General features: G+C 33.8%; 1 protein-coding gene and 1 long non-coding RNA gene across 20 annotated transcripts in view; one reads left to right on the top strand and one right to left on the bottom strand.

The window, feature by feature from the left end:
- LOC140323507 (protocadherin gamma-A4-like) overlaps positions 1-24,687 on the top strand; it is a 301,537-nt gene that overhangs the window by 107,611 nt on the left and 169,239 nt on the right. For 2 of the 19 annotated variants that reach the window (XM_072400625.1, XM_072400623.1), the window contains exon 1: positions 3,025-5,557. The exons of 14 other annotated variants lie outside the window; for them this stretch is intronic. In XM_072400625.1, the coding sequence (XP_072256726.1) occupies positions 3,128-5,557 (2,430 nt within the window). In that variant the 5' untranslated portion in view covers positions 3,025-3,127. Of the gene's footprint in view, positions 1-3,024; positions 5,558-7,893; positions 10,294-13,752; positions 16,254-19,234; positions 21,677-24,687 lie in introns of those variants that run through there. 3 more of the 19 variants (XM_072400638.1, XM_072400639.1, XM_072400636.1) reach the window with 3 other exon arrangements.
- Positions 13,741-24,687, bottom strand: part of LOC140323509 (uncharacterized) — a 24,769-nt gene continuing 13,822 nt past the window's right edge. Inside the window, exon 2 of the long non-coding RNA XR_011919390.1 lies at positions 13,741-13,974. This is a non-coding gene — a long non-coding RNA (uncharacterized lncRNA). The remainder of the gene's footprint in view (positions 13,975-24,687) is intronic.

Genomic DNA, 24,687 nt, shown 5'->3' with positions numbered 1-24,687 from the left:
GACGTGTGTGTAACTCTGGACTCAAAGCAGAATGAAATTGCTTATCTGAAGCCAGTCCAGAATGTCCCCACAGAGAATCTGATTGATACTGAAGATTTAACAATAAAGAATGAACCTCAACAGAATGCTTCTGTCAGTCAGGTAAAAGGCATTTACTAACATATAATTATTGTGGTTATTGCTGAATGTGTGTAAGTTTTTAACTTCTATAAAATTTAAAGGGGTTAACTTTAGTTTGTTGTCTGTTATGAGCTATTGTGCCTGAATACTGGTATTTAAATAGTCATATTCTAACATCAGTAATTTATTCAAACACTAGTTAGGCCTCTGCCCTCATGCTTCGTGCATGACAGTTAATGTTGTCAACATTGTAGGAGAAGGAATTTTTCAAAGTAAATACATTTAGGTTTTTATATATTTTTTTTATTAACTTGCTATTTCCCAATTGTTTACACATACATAGAAAAATGTATAAAGTCCTTTTAAAGTAAACGTAAAGAGCTTTGCTTACATTTTTTAGAACTATGTTTTTTTTCCTAGAAATTAGATATCTGATTTATTATTTCCCATACCAAATATACAAGGTTATTTAAGGATAAATTACAGTTTTTAATATTTTTTAAGGCTTCAAGCAGTAGTCGATGTTTGTTGTGGGAGATTAAACAGTGACTCAATTCAAAGTGGATCTAAATGCAAGAAAATAATGCAATATATTGCAGAGTATAAATCCTTAGAAGTGGTTGCATTTGTTTTCTGTGACTTTAGGGTTTTTTATATGTTGCTCATGAAAGTGTCCCACTTCCTGTTCTAGGGGAAAAAAAAGGCTCAATAGGAACTCTGGTCTATACGCAGTGCCGATCCCTCAATAACAATTAACAACCAAAGAAACCAATCAGGTTTATAACAAGACCTTTTATGGTGTCTTATAAGAAGCATACTATAAAACCATCTTAAATAAAAAAGCGTATTGTTTAGTAACTGTGAATAAAATTGTATGTGTAAAAGTACATGAGACATATATAAATACCAATACATGGAATGTACTAAATTGAAACCAAATGTAACCAGCCCAACAGAGAATACCAATGTGTGATATTATATATACAGACAAAAGTTCTTAAAATAGAGAACAAATCAACAATAGGGGTGGATTATCATATCAACATGTGGTATCAACATATCAACATTGGTATCGACTTCTTCAGAATATATGGTACAATTGGGAAATCATAACTCTAGAAAACATGTCAATCATCAAGTACAGGTAGTCCCCATGTTACATACGAGATAGGGACTGTAGAGTTGTTCTTAAGTTGAATTTGTATGTAAGTCGGAACAGGTACGTTATTTTAATAAATGCAATTAGGACAGATGTTTGTCTCAACATATTATTAGGCAGCATGGTGTCAGTTACTGTATAAAATCCTCACTGTAGGTTAATCAGAAACAAAGCAAAAAAAAAAACTTTATGGAGCCTAGACATTCATTAACTTCTGGAGCAAGCTGTGCTTTGATATGCAAAAAAAAAAAAACAACTGCAGATTTTGTCTTGGTCATTAAAGAGTTAAAAGATATTGCAGAAGAGCTCAGTCCTAGGAGTCATCCGTATGTCGGATGTCCTTAACCTGGAGCTACCTGTACATAAAGGGTTAAACATTGGCCAGTTGTAAACTATAAACCACATAGCCTGTGTGGACAGATCTTTCACGGATCAAAAGAAGCCCTACCATACCTGGTTGCCTACAGAATGTATCCCCATGCTCTTTTCTATACATTGTTAGGAGGTGTGTTTTTATCAGGAAAGATATCCAGGGAAAAATATTTATCAAAACAGACAACGATGGGAGAACATGTTTTTTCGCTTACAAAATTTAACAGGTAATTTTTTGCAGTTATTTATCAGATAAAGCAAAACAATTTCATGGGTATATTTCCAGGAAAACCGGGAGCAAATCTGAGATGTTCATTGTAACATAGACCATTGGCACAATAAATAGTTGGATAAAACTCACAATGAAGCATACAATTCCATACAATATATATTTTATTCGGTCAGTATTGGGGTTGCTCATTGTCACCTCAGTGCCTACCTCTGCTAGTCCACCACCCAATGAGGTGACTCTGGAGTCTCAACTCAGGGTACCTTGCAGGGTGCTCTGGCAAACACCAGGTCTTGCTTAGATTCCACACCCCATGTGATCCCGCATTACCTGCCAACAGATGGATCATAACACATTTTACACTCGTGATATTTCTTCTGCAAAGTATTGTCTGTCGAGCACAGTGTTTCCTTATCTGTTTAATTGCTGTATTCACAACTCACAGCACAATATTGTGGTGGTCAATTGGAAGAATGCCTCCTACATTGCTTGCCAGTAGAAGGAATCAGTTAAACTCTTCCGATTTACAAATTGCTTATTGTTCACAGAACCCTTGGCAATCCCAGAAGGAACCTCAAGGCTGCTCGAAACCCTGGTTAGAAAACACTGGTCTAGCATCAAAGCATAATATTTTTATTTGCAAAAAACAACATCCCCTATCACAACAATCAAACTAATTTCTTAGAAGTTTAGACATCATTGTCAATCTTAAAAATACAAAGTTTACCTAATTTGTCAGGGTTTGCATTTAGGCTTAATTTACCTTTTATGAGAATTCCGTTTGTGTAGATGTTGTAAATTTACATTTTTTGAAGCATGAGGTTTATTTTTCTAAACAACAGCATAACAATACTTCAGTTCAGAAGTTTTTGCAGTGTATCTAAATGTATGTATACCCAAGGACAAATCCTCCAATAGGCTTTTTTTTATTTTTAGAAATGTAATATAAGAATTAAATGTTATTACATAATATAACAACTGGTATTAAGGAATAAAAATGAAAGAAATGTAACATGTTATCTGGGATATTGGTGCAGTTCCATATTCTAACTCTAAGTGACACTGTTGGACTAAGATTGCTTTTCAGGCTACAGTTTTAAAAAGATGCCTGATTTAAAATACAGTGTCAGTGTGGATCTGCAAGAGTAGAGACAGCAGGATTTTCTACTATGCTCTCTAGTTGGACTTATCTGAGGCATGGGAATTAGGAATTTCAAATAGTATCATTTCTTATGAGTTGATATTGGATGCATCCCTTTATTGGATTTTGGGACATTTCAGAAAACCAGAGAAAGAAGAATATGAAGGGAAGTAAAATGACAATAACATTGCAGGTACTATTTCTTCTCTATTCCCTTGTATTTACACATACCTACGCTCAACTTCACTATTTAATACCTGAAGAATTAAAACAGGGATCCCCAATAGGAAATATTGCGAAAGATTTAGGATTGAAAAAAGAAGAATTATCACAGAGAAATTTCCATGTAATTTCACAAGGTAAAATAAAATATTTTAATGTTAATCTGGACAATGGGGAGTTATATATTGCAGAACGAATAGACAGAGAAATGCTATGTGGGATGAAACTGGCCTGTTTTATAAGCTTTGAAGCTGTAATTGAAAATCCTTTACATCTGTATACAATTAAGGTGGAAATTCAGGATGTAAATGATAATCCTCCTAGTTTTTCAAAAAATGTTTTTGACATAGTGATAAGTGAATCTGCATTACCAGGAGTGCGTCTTAGTTTGGGTCGTGCCCAGGATCCAGACTTGGGAGATAATACTGTGCAAAGATATACTATAAGTAACAATGACTATTTTGAGCTTGGAGAGGGAGTGTCTTCAGATTTGGAACTTATTTTAGGAAAATCTTTGGACAGAGAAAAACAAGGACTTTATGAACTGATTTTGACTGCATGGGATGGTGGAAAACCTCCAAAGACAGGGAATGCTCTTATTAAAATCATTGTTCATGACGTCAATGACAACTTTCCAAAGTTTGCCAAGAACACCTATGAGATAAACATCAATGAAAATGCACCAGTTGGATTTTCTGTGCTAAAGTTAAATGCTCTTGATGAAGATGAAGGTTCTAATGCACAGATCACTTACTCATTTCGTGACATTCCAGAAAATGCACGTCATATATTTGCTATAGATTCTGTAAATGGAGACATAACCTTGATTGGAAATCTGGACTATGAAGCTACAGAAAGTTATGAGGTCACAGCAGAAGCCAAAGATGGTGGAGGTCTTGCAGCTTATTGCAAAGTAACTATACTGATTATTGATATTAATGATAATGCTCCTGAACTGTTGATCACATCTCTTTCATCCTCAATCCCAGAAGACTCTCAACTTGATACAGTTATAGCATTAATTCGGGTTCATGATTTAGATAGTGGAGAAAATGGAGAGGTTACATGTGAAATTTCTGATAACTTGGCATTTAAGCTAATATTGTCATCTTCTAGTTATTTTAAACTTTTGACCTCAATGAATCTGGACAGAGAAAAAACACAGGAATACAATATTTCGATTAGGGCATTTGATAATGGTTCTCCTCAACTTTCAACCAACAAAACTATTCATTTGACAGTTTTAGATGTAAATGATAACCCACCATTTTTTCAAAAGGCAAGTTATACTGTGTATATTCAAGAAAATAACCCACAAGGAACATCAATACATAATCTTTATGCATCAGACTATGACATCAATGAAAACGCTAAAGTTAGCTATTCAATTATAAGCGATAACATAGAAGGTATTCCAGTATCATCCTATGTTTCCATCAATTCAGTAACTGGGATCATTTATGCCCAGAGATCATTTGACTATGAACAATTACGTGAGTTTCATTTTCAGGCAATGGCTAAAGACAGTGGATCTCCATCTCTAAGCAGCAATGTTACAGTAAGGATATGTATCATTGATAAAAATGATAATACTCCAAAAATTCTGTACCCATCACCAGACACTGAGGAATCGGCATTGTTTGAATTTATCCCTCATTCTGCTGAGAAGGGTTATCTGGTGACTAAAGTTATTGCAGTGGATGCTGACTCTGGACACAATGCTTGGCTTTCTTACCATATACTGCAAATTGCTGACCCAACTTTGTTCACAATTTCTCAACACAGTGGTGAAATCAAAATAGCAAGAGACCTTCCAGATACAGAGTCTTTAAGACAAAAGATTGTGGTTTTGGTAAAGGACAATGGAATTCCATCCTTGTCATCTACTGTCACACTAAATTTGGTTGTTGCTGATAATTTTCAACAAATCGCACCAGAGATAAAGCGCCAACCAAGTTATTCTGATTCATCTAATATGACATTCTACCTTGTTGTTTCTATAGCTATGATTTCACTTTTGTTTATTGCAACAGTGATAATTATGATTATTTATAAGTGTCGAAAAACTAATATTCCCACAACATTTGGAACAGTAGGTAGAAATGTGTACCCTCAGTTCACCCTGGGATGTCCTTCTGAGATCAGTGATACAAGTTTACCTTTTCCATTCTCATATGACGTGTGTGTTACTCTTGACTCCAAGCAGAACGAAATAGCTTATCTCAAACCTGTCCAGAATGTTCCCATAGAAAACCTCATTGATACTGATGATACAACAGTAGCAAACAATACTGAAGAAACAGGAATCCAGCAGGTAAGACATTTTCTTACTTTAGGATACACAGAATATGTTTTCAAAGTCTTTAAACATACAATATTTAAAAGAAACCTTGACTTACCATATAAACCCCAATATAAATATATTATCATTTTTATTGACATTTAATGATTTCTGTTTTGAATGTTAGCAGTGATGGCTACATTTTGTGTCCTAGGTTTATACTTGAGTCAAGTCAGGTTTTCCGTATTCTTAAGTAAAAAGAAGTAGTTTGGTTTACCTAGATGGGTATCTATTTTAACCACCTGGGCGTTACACTGATGTCTAGATTTCTGTACCAAAAGTGTTACACTGTTTTTCATCAAATTTTTTTTTTTACATTTTAGACCTGTAAGTTACAGAAATATGTCCGAACAAGGGTCTAGTAGATATCATGAATATAAAAAAAAGTTTGAAAGACACAATCATGTAAAAAAAAAAGGTACTTTTAATAAAATCCTATCCTGTTTTGTTTTGCATAGAAATTTTTGTTTATATTGTGGGCTTGTAATTCTTAGGATTAACTCCCGGATATGATAATTATATTTATTTATTATATTAAAATCATAAATTATAATATAATACATAAATATAAATAATAATTTTAAACAATAATGAAATAATAGACAACAATGTAATCTAAAAATAAAATTAAAAATGTACTTTTATTTTTATTTCATGTTGTGTGGTGTTTTTGTACTGTAAAAACCATTTAAAAGCAGATTACATTGTAATCTGCTTTTAAATTTCCCTCCCTGACACACCCCCATACATCACCAATCACATCACCCGGAAGATGACTCATCCTCCGAGTGATGTGAGGGGGGGGGGATTTCCCTGCCCAGCTCACACAGACACAGACAGAGACGATGGACGCTGGAAGCTGCTGTCATCTCCGGAGAGATGCACAGCACAATGCAGGATTTCTGCATTGTGCTTCACATCTCACTGCAGATGCCAGCAGCAATAGCAAATCTTTTATTGCTGCAAGAGGAGCTGCGGACACTGGGTAAGTATTTCCTTTCAGTTGTAATCCGATTGTCATACAATGTATGACAATCGGATTGCAATATAACATTTGTTTACATTTAACCACCTGGTGAGAAAAACTCGGGGTTAACCATAATTGCAAAAGTTTTTACCCCGAGCATGCTCGGGCTTAACGGCCAGGTGGTTAATATATATTGTAGTTAAAACATGTAAACAGTCATTGCGTAAGCAGATTTATCAGGGACCTTTAAACTTCACAAACCTTCACCAATTTATGTGAAAAGAAAATCCTAATTTTACAATGTACAAAAAGCCATCTTTATACCATAATATTTTATACTAAAACATGTTTGGTGTAGTACTGATGTAGTACTGGAAAAGTTATATTCATATTTTATCCCAAGTATCTATATTATTAGTTTTATTATTAAACCTTCACGACCGTGAAGACAGAAAGAGAGGGGTTTTCTTCTTCAAATTAGAAAAATATGTAAAAAAAAAATCAATATATAAAATATATATTATATAAGTTTATATATTTTATAAAATGTAAAACATTTCATGATAGGTCTGCTTTAGGTATTCTAAGTAATAAAGTGATCTTTTTTGTTTTTTACATTTTATTTACATTTTGGACAATTTTATCTTTTTATCATTATTGATGCTGGTACTCAAGATATATATTATTATAAAATGTAATAAATATTATGGGGTCTATTTACTATTATGTTCTGATCCAGGATTTCCACATTAACTCCAACTGCTCAATCTAACTGGTAGAGAGCTTTTTGTACTGTAGATGAAACCTAAAATTCAAGATTTGTTAATAAGTAAAAAGAGGTAATATGTTTACTCAAAGGTTTCATATCTCAAATAATAATTAAAATGTTTGTCATAAAGTATATGTGGTCTATGTTGCTTCATTGCAACGTATGTTCCTAGTACAAAAAAATACATATAAATTCTAGAAAATAAAAGAAAAACTTATGAAATATGTTTTAGCACATTTCAATTGTATGTATTTTTTCTATTTGTTTCCCTCATGTAATCAACATAGTTCTATTGTCAGCTTGGCACCACCAAACTTTAAATTTGACTACTGCCAATTTAATTTTAACTTTTTTGCTGCAAAACATGCAGCTGCAGTTTCCTATTTAAACTCTGAGTGGCAATATGTGCCTGCATATTACAGCTCAGTTCATAGAAATCCTTCCACTTAGTGCACTGTCACAATTTTATTCAATACAGGATATGCACTCATTCTCTTGCAACAAATAGTAATCTTCTGAAGAAATTTGTATATTGGAAGTCTTTCAGAAAGCTCAAACCAGAAATTGATCAGCTAATCAAAGGTAACAATGGATTTTCAGGTAGTATTTTGTTTTATTTTCTTTACATTTAAGTCTATATTTGCTCAGATTCACTATTCAATACCTGAGGAACTAAAGCAAGGATCTGCAATAGGAAACATTGCAAAGGACCTGGGACTCAATGCAAAGGAACTATCATTTAGAAATTTCCACATTTTCTCAAGAGGGAAACCCCAATATTTCAGTGTTAATTTGGAAAATGGAAACCTGTATGTTTCAGAAAGAATAGACAGAGAGGTATTATGTGGGATGAAGCAGAACTGTTTAATAAGCTTTGAAGCTGTGATTGAAAATCCGTTAAATCTGTACACCATTAAAGTGGAAATTCAGGATGTAAATGACAATTCTCCGAGTTTCTCAAAAGATGTTTTTGACATAGTGATTAGTGAATCTGCATTGCCTGGAGTACATCTTGCTTTGACACATGCACAGGATCTTGATATTGGTAGCAATTATGTGCAGGACTATAAGATTGCAGAAAACAAGTTTTTTACATTGGGAATGAGAATGAGTTCTGTTGGAATTAAATCTCCGGAACTTATACTGGAAAAACCATTGGACAGGGAACTGCAGAGTCTTTATGAAATAATTTTAACTGCTATAGATGGGGGAAAACCTCCAAAAACTGGAACTGCACTTATTAGGATTATAGTTTATGATGTCAATGATAACTTTCCTAAATTTAACAAAGATACTTATGAAATTAGTTTAAATGAAAATGTACCTGTTGATTCTTTGGTGGTACAGCTCAATGCTGTAGATGAAGATGTAGGTTTAAATGCACAAATAACATATTCATTCCATGAGATTCCTATACATCCTAATTCTATATTTAGTATAGATGTTGTGAATGGAAATATTAAAGTAATAGGAGAATTAGATTATGAAATCACGGACCAATATGAATTAACCGTCAAAGCCAAAGATGGTGGTGGCCTTGCTGCCTATTGTAAAGTCCTAATACATGTAATCGATATAAACGATAATGCTCCTGAAATAATTATCTCTTCTGTCTCAGCTACGATTAAGGAACATTCACCACTAGGTACAATTATAGCTCTTGTTAATGTACAAGATTTAGACAGTGCAGAGAACGGAGAGGTTGTTTGTGAAATCAATGAAATGCTACCTTTTCAACTAGTAGTATCATCTACCAATTTTTATAAATTGGTAACAGCAGGAGATATTGATAGAGAAAAAACTTCACACTACATTATGACAATTAAAGCTGTTGATAATGGATCCCCTCAGCTTTCCTCCAATAAAACAATTCAGCTGACAATCTTAGATGTAAATGACAATCCTCCTATTTTTGAGAAGTCCGCCTATACAGTTTATGTGCAAGAAAATAATCCACAAGGAACCTCCATACATAGGATTTATGCCTCTGATGAAGATGTGGACGAAAATGCCAAAATTAATTACTCTGTACTCAGCAATAATATAGATGGTATCCCAGTATCATCGTATGTTTCGATAAACTCAATAACTGGAATTATCTATGCTCAGAGGTCCTTTGACTATGAACAGTTACGGGAATTTCAGTTCCAGCTGATGTCTAAAGATAGTGGATCTCCTCCTTTAAGCAGCAATGTCACAGTAAAAATATGTATCATAGATAAGAACGATAATGCACCAAGGATCCTTTACCCATCACCAGACACTGAGGATTCAGCATCATTTGAATTTATTCCTCACACGGCTGAGAAAGGGTATTTGGTGACAAAAGTCATTGCTGTAGATACTGACTCTGGACATAATGCTTGGCTTTCGTATCACTTTCTACAAGCTCCTGAACCAGCAATATTTACTATTGGTCAGTACAGTGGGGATATCAGAATTGGAAGAGATCTTCAGGATATGGATTCTTTAAGACAAAAAATTGTTGTACTGGTGAAAGACAATGGAGTTCCATCACTGTCTTCTACAGTTACACTAAGTTTGGTTGTTGCTGAAAATTATCAGCAGGTTGCTCCAGAAATACGACTTCAAAACAACAACCCAGGAACTTCTTCTAACGTGACTTTCTATCTAGTAGTTTCTATTGCTCTGATTTCTGTTTTATTCATTGTGACAGTAATAGTAGTAGTAATTTATAAGTACAGGACAGTGATGAATCCTCCATCTATTGGGAACTATAGTAGAAATGTGTACCCTCAGTTTACCCTGGGATGTCCCTCTGAGATCAGTGATACAAGTTTACCTTTTCCATTCTCCTATGATGTGTGTGTGACTCTTGATTCTAAACAGAATGAAATTGCTTATCTAAAGCCAGTCCAGAATGTCCCCACAGACAATCTTATTGATACAAATGATTTAGTAGTGGGAAACAATCAACAAACAGGTGGCATACAAGAAGCTGATGGCTTACAGGTAAGAGACATTTACTACCTGACCAAACAATTTCTATAACTAGACTCTTTACTTGTAGCTCTTCCGTTGGATTATTATATATTTAATATATGCATATCATTATAAACAAATCAATGATCATAACTATAAAATCTTTGAAAAGTTCATCATGCAGTGGCCTTTCCACCTTTCCTTTAAGGTAATACAGTTTACAGATTTCTAGTCCTGGATTATCATAATCATTTTGATATTATCACCATGACATTGCTTTGAGATGCAGTGGTGGAAGATCTTTTCAATTGTTTAATATTAGTCATCTATGTTTGGAAACTTTAGGGCCTATGTTGATCAGTTTTATCTGCTTCAGATAAGCTTCTGTTTATAGGAATTCACACATGGCTAAAATAGTTCTAATGCATGTGATCTGCACTTGGAACACACTCTGGCTTTTTTCAAATTTAGATGAAAAAATTATACATTTGTAAGACATTGTAAAACATATTTTCAGTTTGTTTTTTGCTGTGTATCTGCTATGGTCTTTGGTTCTGTAATACAATCAACTTTGCTGTATTACGTGCTATATGTTTTTTTTTTTTTTGTAAGTTAATATTCCCCCCATAAAAGATATATTGCTTTAGTTGTTTGTCTGTGAAAAAGGTTGTTATGTGTGTGTATTTGAGTGTGCAGATTATTAACATAAGTTTGTGTTAAAATTATGGTCACACTCATTAGGAACCTCACCTAATCTAATTGGTTTTGGTTTGCATGACTTGCAGAAGAATTCTTTTGCTAATCACAGCTGAAGTTGTGGGTGATCATAGAGGGGTGAGCTCTTCTGCAGCCGCTTGTAACTCTTTAATGACAAGACAAACTCTGCAGTTGTTTATTTTTGCATATCAGGCTCCATAAATTTTTTTTTTTGCTTTGTTTGTGAGTATTTTTTATATATTATATATTTTTTTACAGTAACTAACACCATGCTGCCTAATAATATGTTGAGATAAACATCTGTCCTAATAGCATTTATTAAAATAATGTACCTGTTCTGACTCACAAATTCAATTTAAAAACAAATCTACAGTCTTGTATGTAACTGTACTTTAAGTACCATCTAAGCTGCAGCTAGCACGTATCCTTATGCTATAAAATACAATACGTTTTTTCTGAACAATTTAAAAAAACAAGAATGAAAAAGTCACATTCAGCTAAATAATTCTTATTGACTTGGGACAAAAAGCTATTGTTACTTAAGGTATTGGGGTGCTAATGAGTCCAAATATGATCTGAACTAAACCACTTACAGCTTTAAAACCTGATTTTCCTGCTTACTGTATTTGTTGACGTTGATTTATAACAAACATGTTTATTTGAACATATTTATATAGGTTGCCCTAACCTTCCCCCTGCAATTTTAGTGACAATACTTTATAATGGACTTTGCAGTTAACTCAAAAAGTTGTTGAACATTTTGAAAATAGATTTATCTGACTATATGTTAACTTTGTTTTAAAGAATAATGACATTTTATCTTTATTTTGTTTCCTTTTGGGAACAAAATGCCAATCTATTTTGGTGACATTGAATTAAAAATGAGTTATTCATAAAGAAAAAAGTGAAAATGTCTGAAAAGTTCACATTTTACTATGACATTTGACTTTTTTGTTTCAACGTTGATTTTTCTAGCTGTATGTGACCTATTTGGAAATTGTCATCCCTAAAATTCCTTTTCTCTGTATTAAATACCTTCTATATGCTAATTAGGAATAATTTATTTACTTTAGTTGCAAGTTTCAACCCATGATATGGATCCCTATTTTCTGATAAAGTAGTTGTGGTGGGTTTTCACCCGCGAAACGCAACACGCATTAACAACTTTTGGTTGGGTTTTATTAGTATTTTACTTCAAGTAATTGCTTTGACATAAGAACAAATAGAATAATTATCCTCTTTCTTTAATTGCAGGTTAAAAGGAGGTCAACTGTAGATAATGTGCACTTGTCAATAATATCTTATAATTATATCAGAAGCATCTCAAACAAACAATGGCCCATCAAAGTTCATTGACACAGGTGCTTACCTTCCAATCTCCTATGCACCACTTAATTCAACTGCTGAGATTAAAGATAAATACCCAGTACATTCGGGTACAATGAAGCAATAGGCTTGCTCTGCTTCCCCTTATGTGACACTACTAATGTTTGGAGACTGCCCAATGATACTAAGTTTTGAGCAGGAAGAAACAAAAACATATATATTTTATTTCTTCAGTTTTTTCAGGTTATATCTTCCGGTTTTCAGTAATATTCAAAATATTTACAATATAAATGTATTTATTTACAAAAGGCCAGGTAATAGTACATACATGTCTTGGGGTCACCCCCATGTTCAGAACATTTCCAATGTTTGTCCTTTTCGGCTTGTCCCTACTTTTTGCTCATTTAAAAGAGCACTCAAAACCAATCTTTTAAAACTTGCCTACCTGTGTTCTCCAGTCATTATGGAAGACAGTACATGTCTTTTAGGTGAAAATCAAACTGGTACTCCCCAGAAGGCCCTCTACCAGTTTAGTGACATTGAGTAAACTCCTGATCAGTCCTTAATTAGCTACAAAACACCAACACAGGTTGTGCAGAACATCAGAATAGTTTGTGCTGAAACTATCAGACCTCCATGAACCAAGGAAAAGTAAATTCCACAACTTTAAAAATACTCCAATACTGAGGTCTTTTAAATTCTCTTTTAATATCCAAGTTTAAAATGTAAGCAGTCCTTTCTTACATGAGTAGAAACTGTTAAAAATGTCTATATTAAGCTTTTTTTAAGTCTTTGGGCTTTGCAGCTTTTTTATGTTTCCATGTTTATCTTTATTTAGTTTGTTGAATGAAGTCCTAAATAATAATTCCTCACGTAAGTTAAAAAAATCATTACTGATCTGAAAATATAATGTGCACAATGATTATGTTTAAATGCATTTATAGACACCTAAAATATTTAATTAGTGGCTAACTATACATCTTTCTCCCTGTAAATTTTTACACATATGATATGAACAGCAGAAGAAAAAAGGTTATAGCCATTCTATAAACACCTATAAACATAAATACAACCAAAAGGGGATTGTGTAGTTCACAACAACCTAAATAGTTCTTTTCTTAACATGCTGCACTTAGATTTCATTTCATTCCAAAGGGTGATTCTCACAAAATCATTTTTTTTCCATTTAAAGTATTAGTTTAGAGCGGGGTGTGAGTTTATGATTAGAATTGTAGTAGTACACATTCCGCAAATGTAAATGTTTTGTGTAATGTGTGTAATTTACTTATATGAAATAGAACATAAAGGCTGTAAGTAGAATATCCATTGCAGATCCCTAACTAGACTCTAAGTGGCGCTGCTTGACTGTGTATTGCAGTTCAGTACATAGAAATCCAAATTTTATACTAAACTGTCACAGAATAAACCTGAAAGTGAAGGCACAACATAGGATCTTTACTCATTCTCTTGCAACACATAATATTCTGATAAAAGGAAAATTTCACATTTTTTTTTTGAACTGCGAAGCATCATATGGTCTTTAACTACATCAGCTAATAAAGGACATGAAGATAAAACGTAACAGAGTGGCAATGGATTGGCAGGTAGTATTCTTCCTCTTTTTCCTTACATATGATGATATTTCTGCCCAGCTTCACTATTCAGTACCTGAAGAATTAAAACAAGGATCTGTAATAGGAAATCTTGCAAAGGATTTAGGACTGAAAACAAAAGAATTATCACAAAGAAATTTTCATATAGTCTTGAGAGGAAAGATACAATATTTTGGTGTTAATTTAGAAAATGGAGATTTGTTTGTTGCAGATAGAATCGATAGAGAGATAATATGTGGAATAAAAGAGAACTGTATCATAAGCTTTGAAGCTGTAATTGAAAATCCTTTGCATTTATATACAATTAAAGTTGACATTGAAGATGTGAATGATAATCAACCTAGTTTTTCCAAAAATGTATTTGACATAGTCATAAGTGAGTCTGCATTACCTGGAGTGCGCCTTGCTTTGGGACATGCGCAGGATCCTGATATAGGTACCAATTCTGTACAAAACTATAGGATAAGTGAAAATGAATGTTTTGAGCTGGGAGAAAAAAATACTGTAGAAGGAGTTACATTTCCAGAACTTATTCTTGAAAAGTCACTGGACAGAGAGAATCAAAATAATTATAAATTAGTTTTAACAGCTGTGGATGGTGGACAACCTCCCAAAACCGGCTCTGCTCTTATAAACGTTAGAGTTCGTGATGTCAATGATAACTTTCCCAAATTTACCAAAGACACTTATAAGATAAACCTAAATGAAAATCTGCCAGTTGGAACCTTGGTTCTTCAGCTAAATGCCGTGGATGATGATGAAGGGACAAATGCTGAAATAACATATTCTTTTCGTGACATTCCTCAAAGAACATATGATCTGTTCACCATAGATCCTGTAAACGGAAGTATTACAGTAAAAGGGTCTATAGATTTTGAAGATACAGACAGATATGAATTAATTGTTGAAGCCAAAGATGGTGGAGAACTCGCTGCCCATTGCAAAGTCTTAATACAAATTATTGATATCAATGACAATGCCCCTGAAATAACAATTACTTCCCTCTCAGATGAAATTCCAGAGAATTCTCCTCCTGATACAATAATTGCTTTAATTAATGTTCATGATTTGGACAGTGGTGAAAATGGAGAAGTTAGCTGTGAAATTGCAGAAGATTTGCCTTTTCAACTTATCTCATCATCTACAAATTATTATAAATTGGTAACAGCAAAACATATTGATAGAGAGAGAACTTCCTTTTATAACATAATATTTATAGCTATGGATAATGGATTTCCTCAGTTGTTCGCCAACAAAACCATCAAACTTGCTATCTCAGATGTGAACGATAATTTTCCTATTTTTGACAAAACAAACTATATTGTCTACTTACCTGAAAATAATCCACAAGGAATCTCTATACACAGTATCCATGCTTCAGATTATGATATCAATGAAAATGCAAAAATTACATATTCTGTTCTTAGTAATAGCATTGATGGAATCCCTGTATCATCATATGTTTCAATAAATTCAATTACTGGTATTATTTATGCCCAGAGATCATTTGACTATGAACAGCTGCGTGAATTTCAGTTTCAAGCAATGGCCAAAGACAGTGGATCTCCTCCTTTAAGCAGTAATGTCACAGTAAGGATATGTATCACTGATAAAAATGATAATGCTCCAAAGATTCTCTACCCATCTCCAGACAATGAAGGATCAACATTATTTGAATTTATTCCTCGCTCTGCTGAGAAAGGCTATCTAGTGACCAAAGTGATTGCAGTGGATGCTGACTCAGGACACAATGCTTGGCTTTCCTATTCATTACAAGTCCCAGATCCAACTTTATTCATCATTGGTCAATACAGTGGTGAAATCAGAATAGGAAGAGAACTTCCAGACATGGAATCTATTAGAGAAAAAATTGTGGTCCTTGTAAAGGACAACGGAGTTCCATCCCTGTCATCAACTGTTAGTCTAAGTTTAGTTGTTGCAGAAAACTTTCAACAAGTTGTACCAGAGATAAGACGCCAACCAAATACTTCAGAATCTGCACCTAATGTAACTTTTTATCTAATAGTATTCATAGCTGTGATTTCTGTTTTTTTTGTTTTAACATTAGTGGTTATAGCAATACTTAGATGCAGAAGAACAAGTATCCCAACTTCTTTAGGAACTCTTAGCAGAAATGTATATCCACAATTTACTTTGGGATGCCCTTCTGAAATCAGTGACGCAAGTTTACCCTTTCCATTCTCATATGACGTCTGTGTGACTCTTGACTCAAAGCAAAATGAAATTGCTTATCTAAAGCCCGTAGAGAATGTCCCAACAGATAATCTCATTGATACTGGCGATTCAGCAATTACAAATGATAACACTCAACAGGTAAGACAATTTACATTTTATAATAGGAATATTTTTGTCTTGACTAGACTTTGAACAGTAGTAAAAAAGTAATCTAATGCATTGTCCCCTGAATTATTGTATGCCATTTATAAATTCAGACGAATACAGAAACCACACATTTTTAGTTAATAGCATACAGGGTTGTATCAATAATGTAGGTATGCTGTGGTTCTCGCTAAGCCCAGTCTTGTTCTTTAGAATGAAATAATTATCCAAGGTTATAGTTGGTTTCTGAAATAGTTTACAACTGTTATTCACCCCTTATTCACAAACTCATGTGCAGGCTTGAACATTTTTTGTTTTTTTTTAATGTGTGAATGTGGACACTTAAAGTTTAAAGTATTTTGGAACTATTCAAAGAAAAACTTAGGGAGTGTTGTGAATGGCCTATTTAGTAGAATTTTTTTTAATTACATGTTACAGTTTGACAAAGTCAATTCATACTTTGGAATTCATTGGTAATGGAAGTAGGAGCGGTTTATATAAGCCATGTTAGGGGCATATCAATATTTATTTATAGTATTCATTTTATAGTGTCTCATCTCAGTTTACTATGATAGGAGGGTATTGATTCAATCTCCCATTAAACAGTTTGTAATGAGCTGTAACAGTTAACTGACATCTTACTCTGTGACCATACCAACAATATAATGTGCTTCCTTAGGTTCATTAAAATTATCTTAACTAATTAGATTGTTATTAAATTTGAAATTCTGTACCTGGTTCCAGGTACTGAACAATGGCACCAGGGATACAAGTGAAAAAACATTATCTCTCCATCAGGCTTTAAGATTGTCTTTATGGACGAATACAATTTGACTTAACTACTGCAAGGTGAGCTACCAGTAAACATAAAGCCATGGTGCAGCTTTGGGTTCACTGTATTCTCAAAGTTCATGGAAGTTAATAGGTCCATTATTGTATAAGCATTTTACTGTGTCATCAGTAGTTATGTTGACCCATACAGTTTAATGAACTGCACTGCAAGTACAATTGCTTTAGTAAGAGTCGGCATATGTTCTACTCAAGTTGTTCTCAGATGATATGTAAAGGTCTGTTTATATAAGGTGACTAAAGCTGCGTACACACTTCCAATTTTTGTCGTTGGAAAGGATCTTTCACGATCCTTTCCAACGACAAGGGAGTGCACGATGCATGAACGGTGCTGTACATACAGCACCGTTCATGCTCTATGGAGAGGGGAGGGGGGAGAGCGACGGAGTGGCACCCTGCTGCGCGCTCTCCCCTTCCCTTTCATTAGGATCGGCTGTCGTCCATCGTCCGTGGATCCGGCAGGTCGGTCGTCCGGACGATGGACAACACCGACTGTACACACGGCAGATTTTCGCCCGATAATTGGCCGATGCCGATTATTGGGCGATAAAAATCTGACGTGTGTACGTAGCTTAATACTGGTGTCCTCTATATATCATGGCTGTTTTAATCTCTGGCACTTATAGGCAAGTCCAGTAAAACCAGAGCTGTTGACACTGCTTGTTAATGAACTCACTTCACTGGAATGATTATTGTGGATCAATATTTTTTATTTGGCATTATGTTTTATTATGCCTTTTTTTGAATGAATAAGGATTTAGAATGTAAAATGTTTATTTTTTACTGGTTCTACCAGTTCTAATATACACTACAAAATTATCCCCTAATTCTACAGAACATTGCCGTTTAGGAATGTAAAGAAAGCCTTAGTCTAATATGATATGAAAGATATGTTCCCATCTTGCACATAGGTTGAGTTAACATCAACTGGGTGTTTTCATGTGGATGATATTTTGTTATTATGTTATGGGTCTCTTCTTTTTGCGTCACAGCTTGTGCTACTACTACTATTTGAGTGATAACTACTAGTGAAAATATTTGCTGTACATTTTAGGAAGAAATACAAAAAGTATATTAAATACCTGCAACATTTCATGGTCAAATACCATTAAAATACACAAATATTTTGACATATCATTAATATTTTCAGGAGATTTGCTTTTTTTCTATTTTTCATTCTAAATTAAATATTACATATTTTTTTATGTATTGCATTTTTTACACGATGAAAACATAAAAAAAATCCTTAAAATGTAATAGACCCTAACTAAAAATGAATCATCAACTATAACGAAACTTTGTAACTTTAATGCAAGCCATAAGAAGGAGCCATTGTGTTTTTTGCAAGAAAAAAAGTCTGTATTACCTCTTCTTACTGTTTGCTGTTAAATATGCAATTTTGAGTGCTGCATTTTACATTTTGCAATCTCACTGGGATAATATAAAATATGTGTTATTTAATTATTCTAGCAATACATATCATATATATTTATTATTTATCATGTTTATTTATTATATAAACATTTTTGAGTTGTAATGGCATCTTTTCAGTGTTATTTTTGTAGCTGGTATTTGTAATTTACATACTATATAGATAAAAAGAAGTTAGTTGAAATTACCTGCATTAATCTATCATCAAACTTAATAAATACTACCAAATGAGTAAGAAATCACAAAAATAATCTATAAAATATGGTACTGCAATTCCTCAAATAAGCTCTAAGTGGTGCTGACGTCTCAGTGTATCTATTTCTATTACCTCCATCACAGTTTTATTTGTATAAAGTTGTAATAGCACATTTTTGGTAACATTTTTTGTAGCCAGGATTGATTTTTTATAAATAGATAAATAGAAGTTAGTTGAAATTACCTGCAAATAGTAACAATCAAAGTTAAAGAATACTTTGCAATTTTGCTATAAACTATAAAAGCAAGAAATCACAAAAATGATCTGTAAGCGTGTTTCTGCAGTTCCTCAAAAAAGCTCTAAGTGGTGCTGGATGCCTGTGTATTGCAACTCAGTACAAGAAGATCTTGCTTTTCCCCTATAGTGCCACAGCAGAAACCTGCAACACAAAGCAACAGAAGATTTTTAATCTCCTACATAATACTGACAACATTTTGGATTGTTTATATTATTTATCTATTTTTAAAAAAACTAAAGCATTTCAGCTACTATGGATATGAAGATAAGGGGACAGAAAGCACTGGATTGGCAGGTAGTATTATTATTCGTTGTTTTCCCCATTTTTGAGAATTTATCAGCTCAGATTCATTATTCAATACCTGAGGAATTAAAGCAAGGTTCCTTAGTGGGAAACATAGCAGCAGATTTGGGACTGAAGGTGAAGGAAATAACAGTCAGAAATTTCAATATTGTCTCAAGAGGCAAAACACAGTATTTCAATGTCAATTTAGAGAATGGAGAACTGTATGTTGCAGAAAGAATAGATAGGGAAATGCTTTGTGAAATAAGAAATGACTGTTTCATTAACTTTGAAGCAGTGATTGAAAACCCATTACAGTTATACACAATTAAAGTGGAAATTGAGGATGTAAATGATAACCCTCCTACTTTTTCAAAAAATGTTTTTGACATAGTTATTAGTGAAGCAACGTTACCTGGTGTAAGGATCTCTTTGGGTCATGCACAGGACCCTGATTTAGGCACCAATTCTGTACAAAACTATGAGATCAGTAGAAATGAGTACTTTACACTGGGACAAAAAATGACTGATGATGGATTTAAATCCCCTGAACTCATTCTGGAAAAGCCTCTGGACAGAGAAAAGCAAAGTATTTATGAATTGATTCTAACTGCTATAGATGGAGGAAAGTCTCCAAAAAGTGGCACTGCACTTATAAAAATTATAGTTCTGGATATAAACGATAACTTCCCAAAATTTGATAAAGCTAATTACAAAATCAGCTTAAATGAAAATTTACCAGTTGGTTCCTTGGTCCTCCAGCTAAAGGCTCAGGATGAAGATGAAGGTTTGAATGCAGAAATAACATATTCATTTCGTGATGTTCCTGAAGGCATATATTCAGTCTTTACAATAGATTCAGTACATGGAGATATTAAAGTTATAGGAACTCTTGACTATGAAGTAAGAAAAAGATATGAATTCACTGTGGAAGCCAAGGATGGTGGAGGTCTTGCGGGTCATTGCAAAGTCTCAGTACAGATTGTTGATACCAATGACAATGCTCCTGAAATAACAGTCACTTCTTTTACATCTACAATTCCAGAGGATTCTCCTTCAGATACAATTGTAGCATTAATTCATGTTCATGATGTAGACAGTGGTGAGAATGGAGATGTTATCTGTGAAGTATCAGACATGGTACCTTTTCAATTATTATTATCATCTGCTAATTACTACAAACTAATCACAACATCAAATATTGATAGAGAGCAAAATGCCCACTACAACATATCAATTAATGCTGTAGATAATGGATCACCTCCACTGTCCTCCAACAAAACCATTCAGCTTACTGTCTTAGATGTCAATGATAACGCTCCTGTTTTTGAGAGATCAAGTTATACTGTATATGTCCAGGAGAACAATGCACAGGGAACCTCTATACACAGAATCCAAGCATCTGATTGTGATATCAATGAAAATGCTAAAATTAGCTATTCTGTTCTTACTAATAACATTGACGGTATCCCAGTGTCATCCTATGTTTCCATAAACTCAATTACCGGGACTATCTATGCTCAGAGATCATTTGACTATGAACAGTTACGGGAGTTTCAGTTCCAGGTTATGGCCAAAGACAGTGGAACGCCTGCTCTAAGCAGTAATGTCTCCGTGAAGATTTGTATTGTTGATAAAAATGATAATGCTCCTAAAATTCTCTATCCTTCATCAGACACTGAAGAGTCACCAGTATTTGAGTTTATCCCCCATTCTGCTGAGAAAGGTTATCTTGTGACTAAAGTGATTGCAGTAGATGCTGACTCTGGACACAATGCTTGGCTTTCATATCACTTGTTACAAGTTCCTGATCCATCAATATTTGTAATTGGTCAGCATACCGGGGAAATCAAAGTAGGACGAGACCTTCCAGATGCAGAGTCTTTAAGACAAAAGATTGTGGTTCTTGTAAAGGACAATGGAGTCCCATCCCAATCATCTACAGTGACATTAAGCTTAGTTGTTGCAGAAAACTTCCAACAAGTTGTACCGGAGATAAGACGCCAACCAAATATGTCAGAATCTTCAACAAATGTAACATTCTATTTAATTATTTTCATAGCTGTTATTTCTTTTTTCTTTGTCATAACAGTGGTGATTACATTAATTTTTAAATGCAAGAAAACAAACAGTCCAACCTCTTTAGGAACTCTTGGAAGAAATGTGTACCCTCAGTTCACCCTGGGATGTCCTTCTGAGATCAGTGATGTTAGTTTACCTTTTCCATTTTCATACGACGTTTGTGTGACTCTTGACTCAAAGCAGAATGAAATTGCCTATCTGAAGCCAGTCCAGAATGTTCCAACAGACAACCTCATTGACACAGAAGATTCAGGAGTTTCAAGTGATCAGTCTCAACAGGTAAGGGAGGGGGACATTTCGTAATGTCAGGCTTTATAACTGTTATAGCAAAGAACCAATAGCTTTATTTAGAAAGCCACTCAGCTTAGACAGTCAGCCTAAATAAAAAGTTTGCAGCCTAATTGATACATATTATTTGTCCAAATAAATATACTATGTTAGCTAATGTGTGGCATTGCTTTATCTCCAATTAAGCTTGCCTGAAAAATTTTGCTTACGTGATGTCCAATACAGTATAACAACTTGATGTTAACTACACTGCTTTTTAAATTGCTGATCTTTATTAATTATGTTGAGTTATAGGGCAAAGACTGGTTTTTAAACTGATAACTAAAAAAATGAAACTGTAAAAACTGTTTTTGATCACTGTGGGCTTATTTAGGAAGGACTGTGCACAGGGTATGGGTATTATATATATCTGAGAGTGCTTCGTCGTACTCTCATGTGAAATATGTCAAAAAAAGCCTACAAATAATGAGAGCAGCTTTTATGGCATTGTGAACTTTGTGCAGCTGGTTTTTAAACTGTTGTTTACTCCACATTTTTACAGTTTGTAAATTAATCAGAGGCTTAAGGCAGAGGCTTAAAAACTCATATGTATCTAGGTTATTATAAAGAGATTTAAATTCTCACTAGAGGGTTTTGTGTCCCACATCCTTTATATGAAAATGTAATTTATTTTACCATAATGCTGCATTTTAGCTTCTTTTATTTTAATACCGTGTGTTTAATTGTAAATTCACTTGATGTTTTCCCAAGTGTATAATTTACAGTACCTATTGATTTACAACATTTTCGAAACATTTCAGCACGTAACATTTGTGTTGAAAACATCTATGAACAGATTATTTTTCTGTATGAAATTTAACTAAATATTATTACTAGAAAACAGGTATACAGGGAAGGTAAATAAAACAATGTTTATATCGCAGAATTAATTCCTATATATCAGATTGCTATAAATGTAATATGGCAATAGTTGTTATAGGTATGAACATGGTTGATTATCTTATACATAAGTGATTTCATTGGCCTGATTTATCAAGTCAAATGATTTATATTGTGGCCCCACCAACATAATTGATGGTAATGGAGAACTATGGTTCAATGTTTTAATGTTTTGGACATTAAAAGGCTTATTTAAACAAAGTTCTAATAGTCCAGCATTATGAATTTATTCCTGTATGAAGAAGACTACTAAAGGATTACTTCAACTTTGCTGATTTTGGTTAGCCATTAATGTTTAGTCATTAAAGTATTCACAAAGTTATATATTTATAGTTTAAAGTAAAATATGTAAACAGGTAATGTAAATATTGGCTGGTTTAGAAAGATATTTAGAATAGATATTGAATATAGCAAAAGAGCACTTAAGGTACTGTAAACCATTAAGAAGTAGATGATTTGTGTCGGTTCATTACACGTTTGATTAGAACCTATTTTTATTTGTGTTTAAGTAAAACCTAATACAACCCATGACAAATGCCAGAATTCCACTGCTAGGTATCAGGCAAGGGGGGAGGAACAAATAGGTCCGTCACCAATACTAACATTGTGTAAAAAAAAGACTGTCATGCAAAGTGACCTATGGGGTACTCTTTGATATACATTATCATTGTCTAATTGTCATAGTTTATGTTCGTTGAGAGCTAACAAGTCATTATAGGTCATTTTTGCTTGCTGAGCAATTGTCTATTTTGCCTTGGATTTAGATTTAGACTAGGTTTAATGCTGCTTGTACAATTTTCTTTCTAACTCAAAATGAACAGAAATTTGGTATTGGGAAAACAGCGTGCAATATTTCTTCTAATCATTTGCATAAAATGCAGATCTCTTGCTATATAGATACCATTAGGCACCAACATTTTCTTGTACTTTTTTTTTTTTTGCTGTTGTTGAATTACTTTGTTAGTTGAATAATTTCAAAGCTATGGGAAAAATATACTTTTAAGATAATAATAGGTTCATTTTTGGTAAAAAGAAAATATTAGGTTTAGTTTTCTGTTGACAGGCCATAGCATAGCCATTTTGTGTTTCCTACCCAAATACTAAACCAAGTTTGTGAAACTTTTAAATTTGTCAGAAGAACAAAAACAATTTAAATAGATAATTTTTTTTCTGTATTCTGAAACCTATACCTTCACAGGTACTGGCTTCAGTTATACAACATAGTAAAATTGGACTTTGTTGCTTCCTCACCAACTGCCCTTCACCACAATTACTTCTAGAACAGTAAATAATTAGCTTCACTAGCTTTACTAACTAAGACCTTGTATGAAAGGCATTTTTAGTTTTCTGCCACTGGAAACATTGAGAGCTCAGAAGGGGCATTAGCTTTAAGGGTAACAAAGGTAACAGGTAACTGATTTGTTTTTTTTACTAATATTAAAATGGGATATAATTCATCACTTAGTGCTGCACTGCTCCACTTGTAACCTGGCCACTAACCACTGATATTTGGGCAATAAAACAGGGGCACCATTTTTTCCGCTGGCACTGGTATTTATTACTCTTGCTAACCATTGGCATCAGAGATTTGGCCACTGATGTAGCAACATTATATACCCCCTCAGTGTTCTCCCCAGAAATTTTTTTCAGCCGGGTGGTAGGAAGCTGTAGCCGGGTGGTAAAAAAGGGGGTGTGGCAAAACACTGCAAATTTAGTGCTCCCAGTTGTTTATGCCATGGGTATCCAGTAACCTCCTATTGTTTCAGTGTTCTACCTTCTCCCAATTTATTGTTACAACTTTGTAATGCCTGCCCTGTTAGTATATCCAATTTTTCTATTCTATGTATTTTGCCACAACTGTCCTATGCTGTGTATTGTGACCCAACTTACTAGTGTTCTAAGTTTTAGGAGTGTAATCCGCTGTAGTAGTGTAATAGTATAATGAATGTGGTGTAACAAGTTAGGCTTAGCTCATATTAGCAGCAAAAAACATTTACCCCTTCTGAGTGACTTCTGGCAACTGCTAGGCCCCTAGGATTGGTAACAGGCCATAAGTGCTAGGC

This window comes from Pyxicephalus adspersus, chromosome 2, assembly GCF_032062135.1.
Source record: "Pyxicephalus adspersus chromosome 2, UCB_Pads_2.0, whole genome shotgun sequence".
NCBI classification, from domain to species: Eukaryota; Metazoa; Chordata; class Amphibia; order Anura; family Pyxicephalidae; genus Pyxicephalus; species Pyxicephalus adspersus.
The sequence above is the reverse complement of the archived record's forward strand: the minus strand, read 5'-3'. Positions and strand labels throughout refer to the sequence as shown.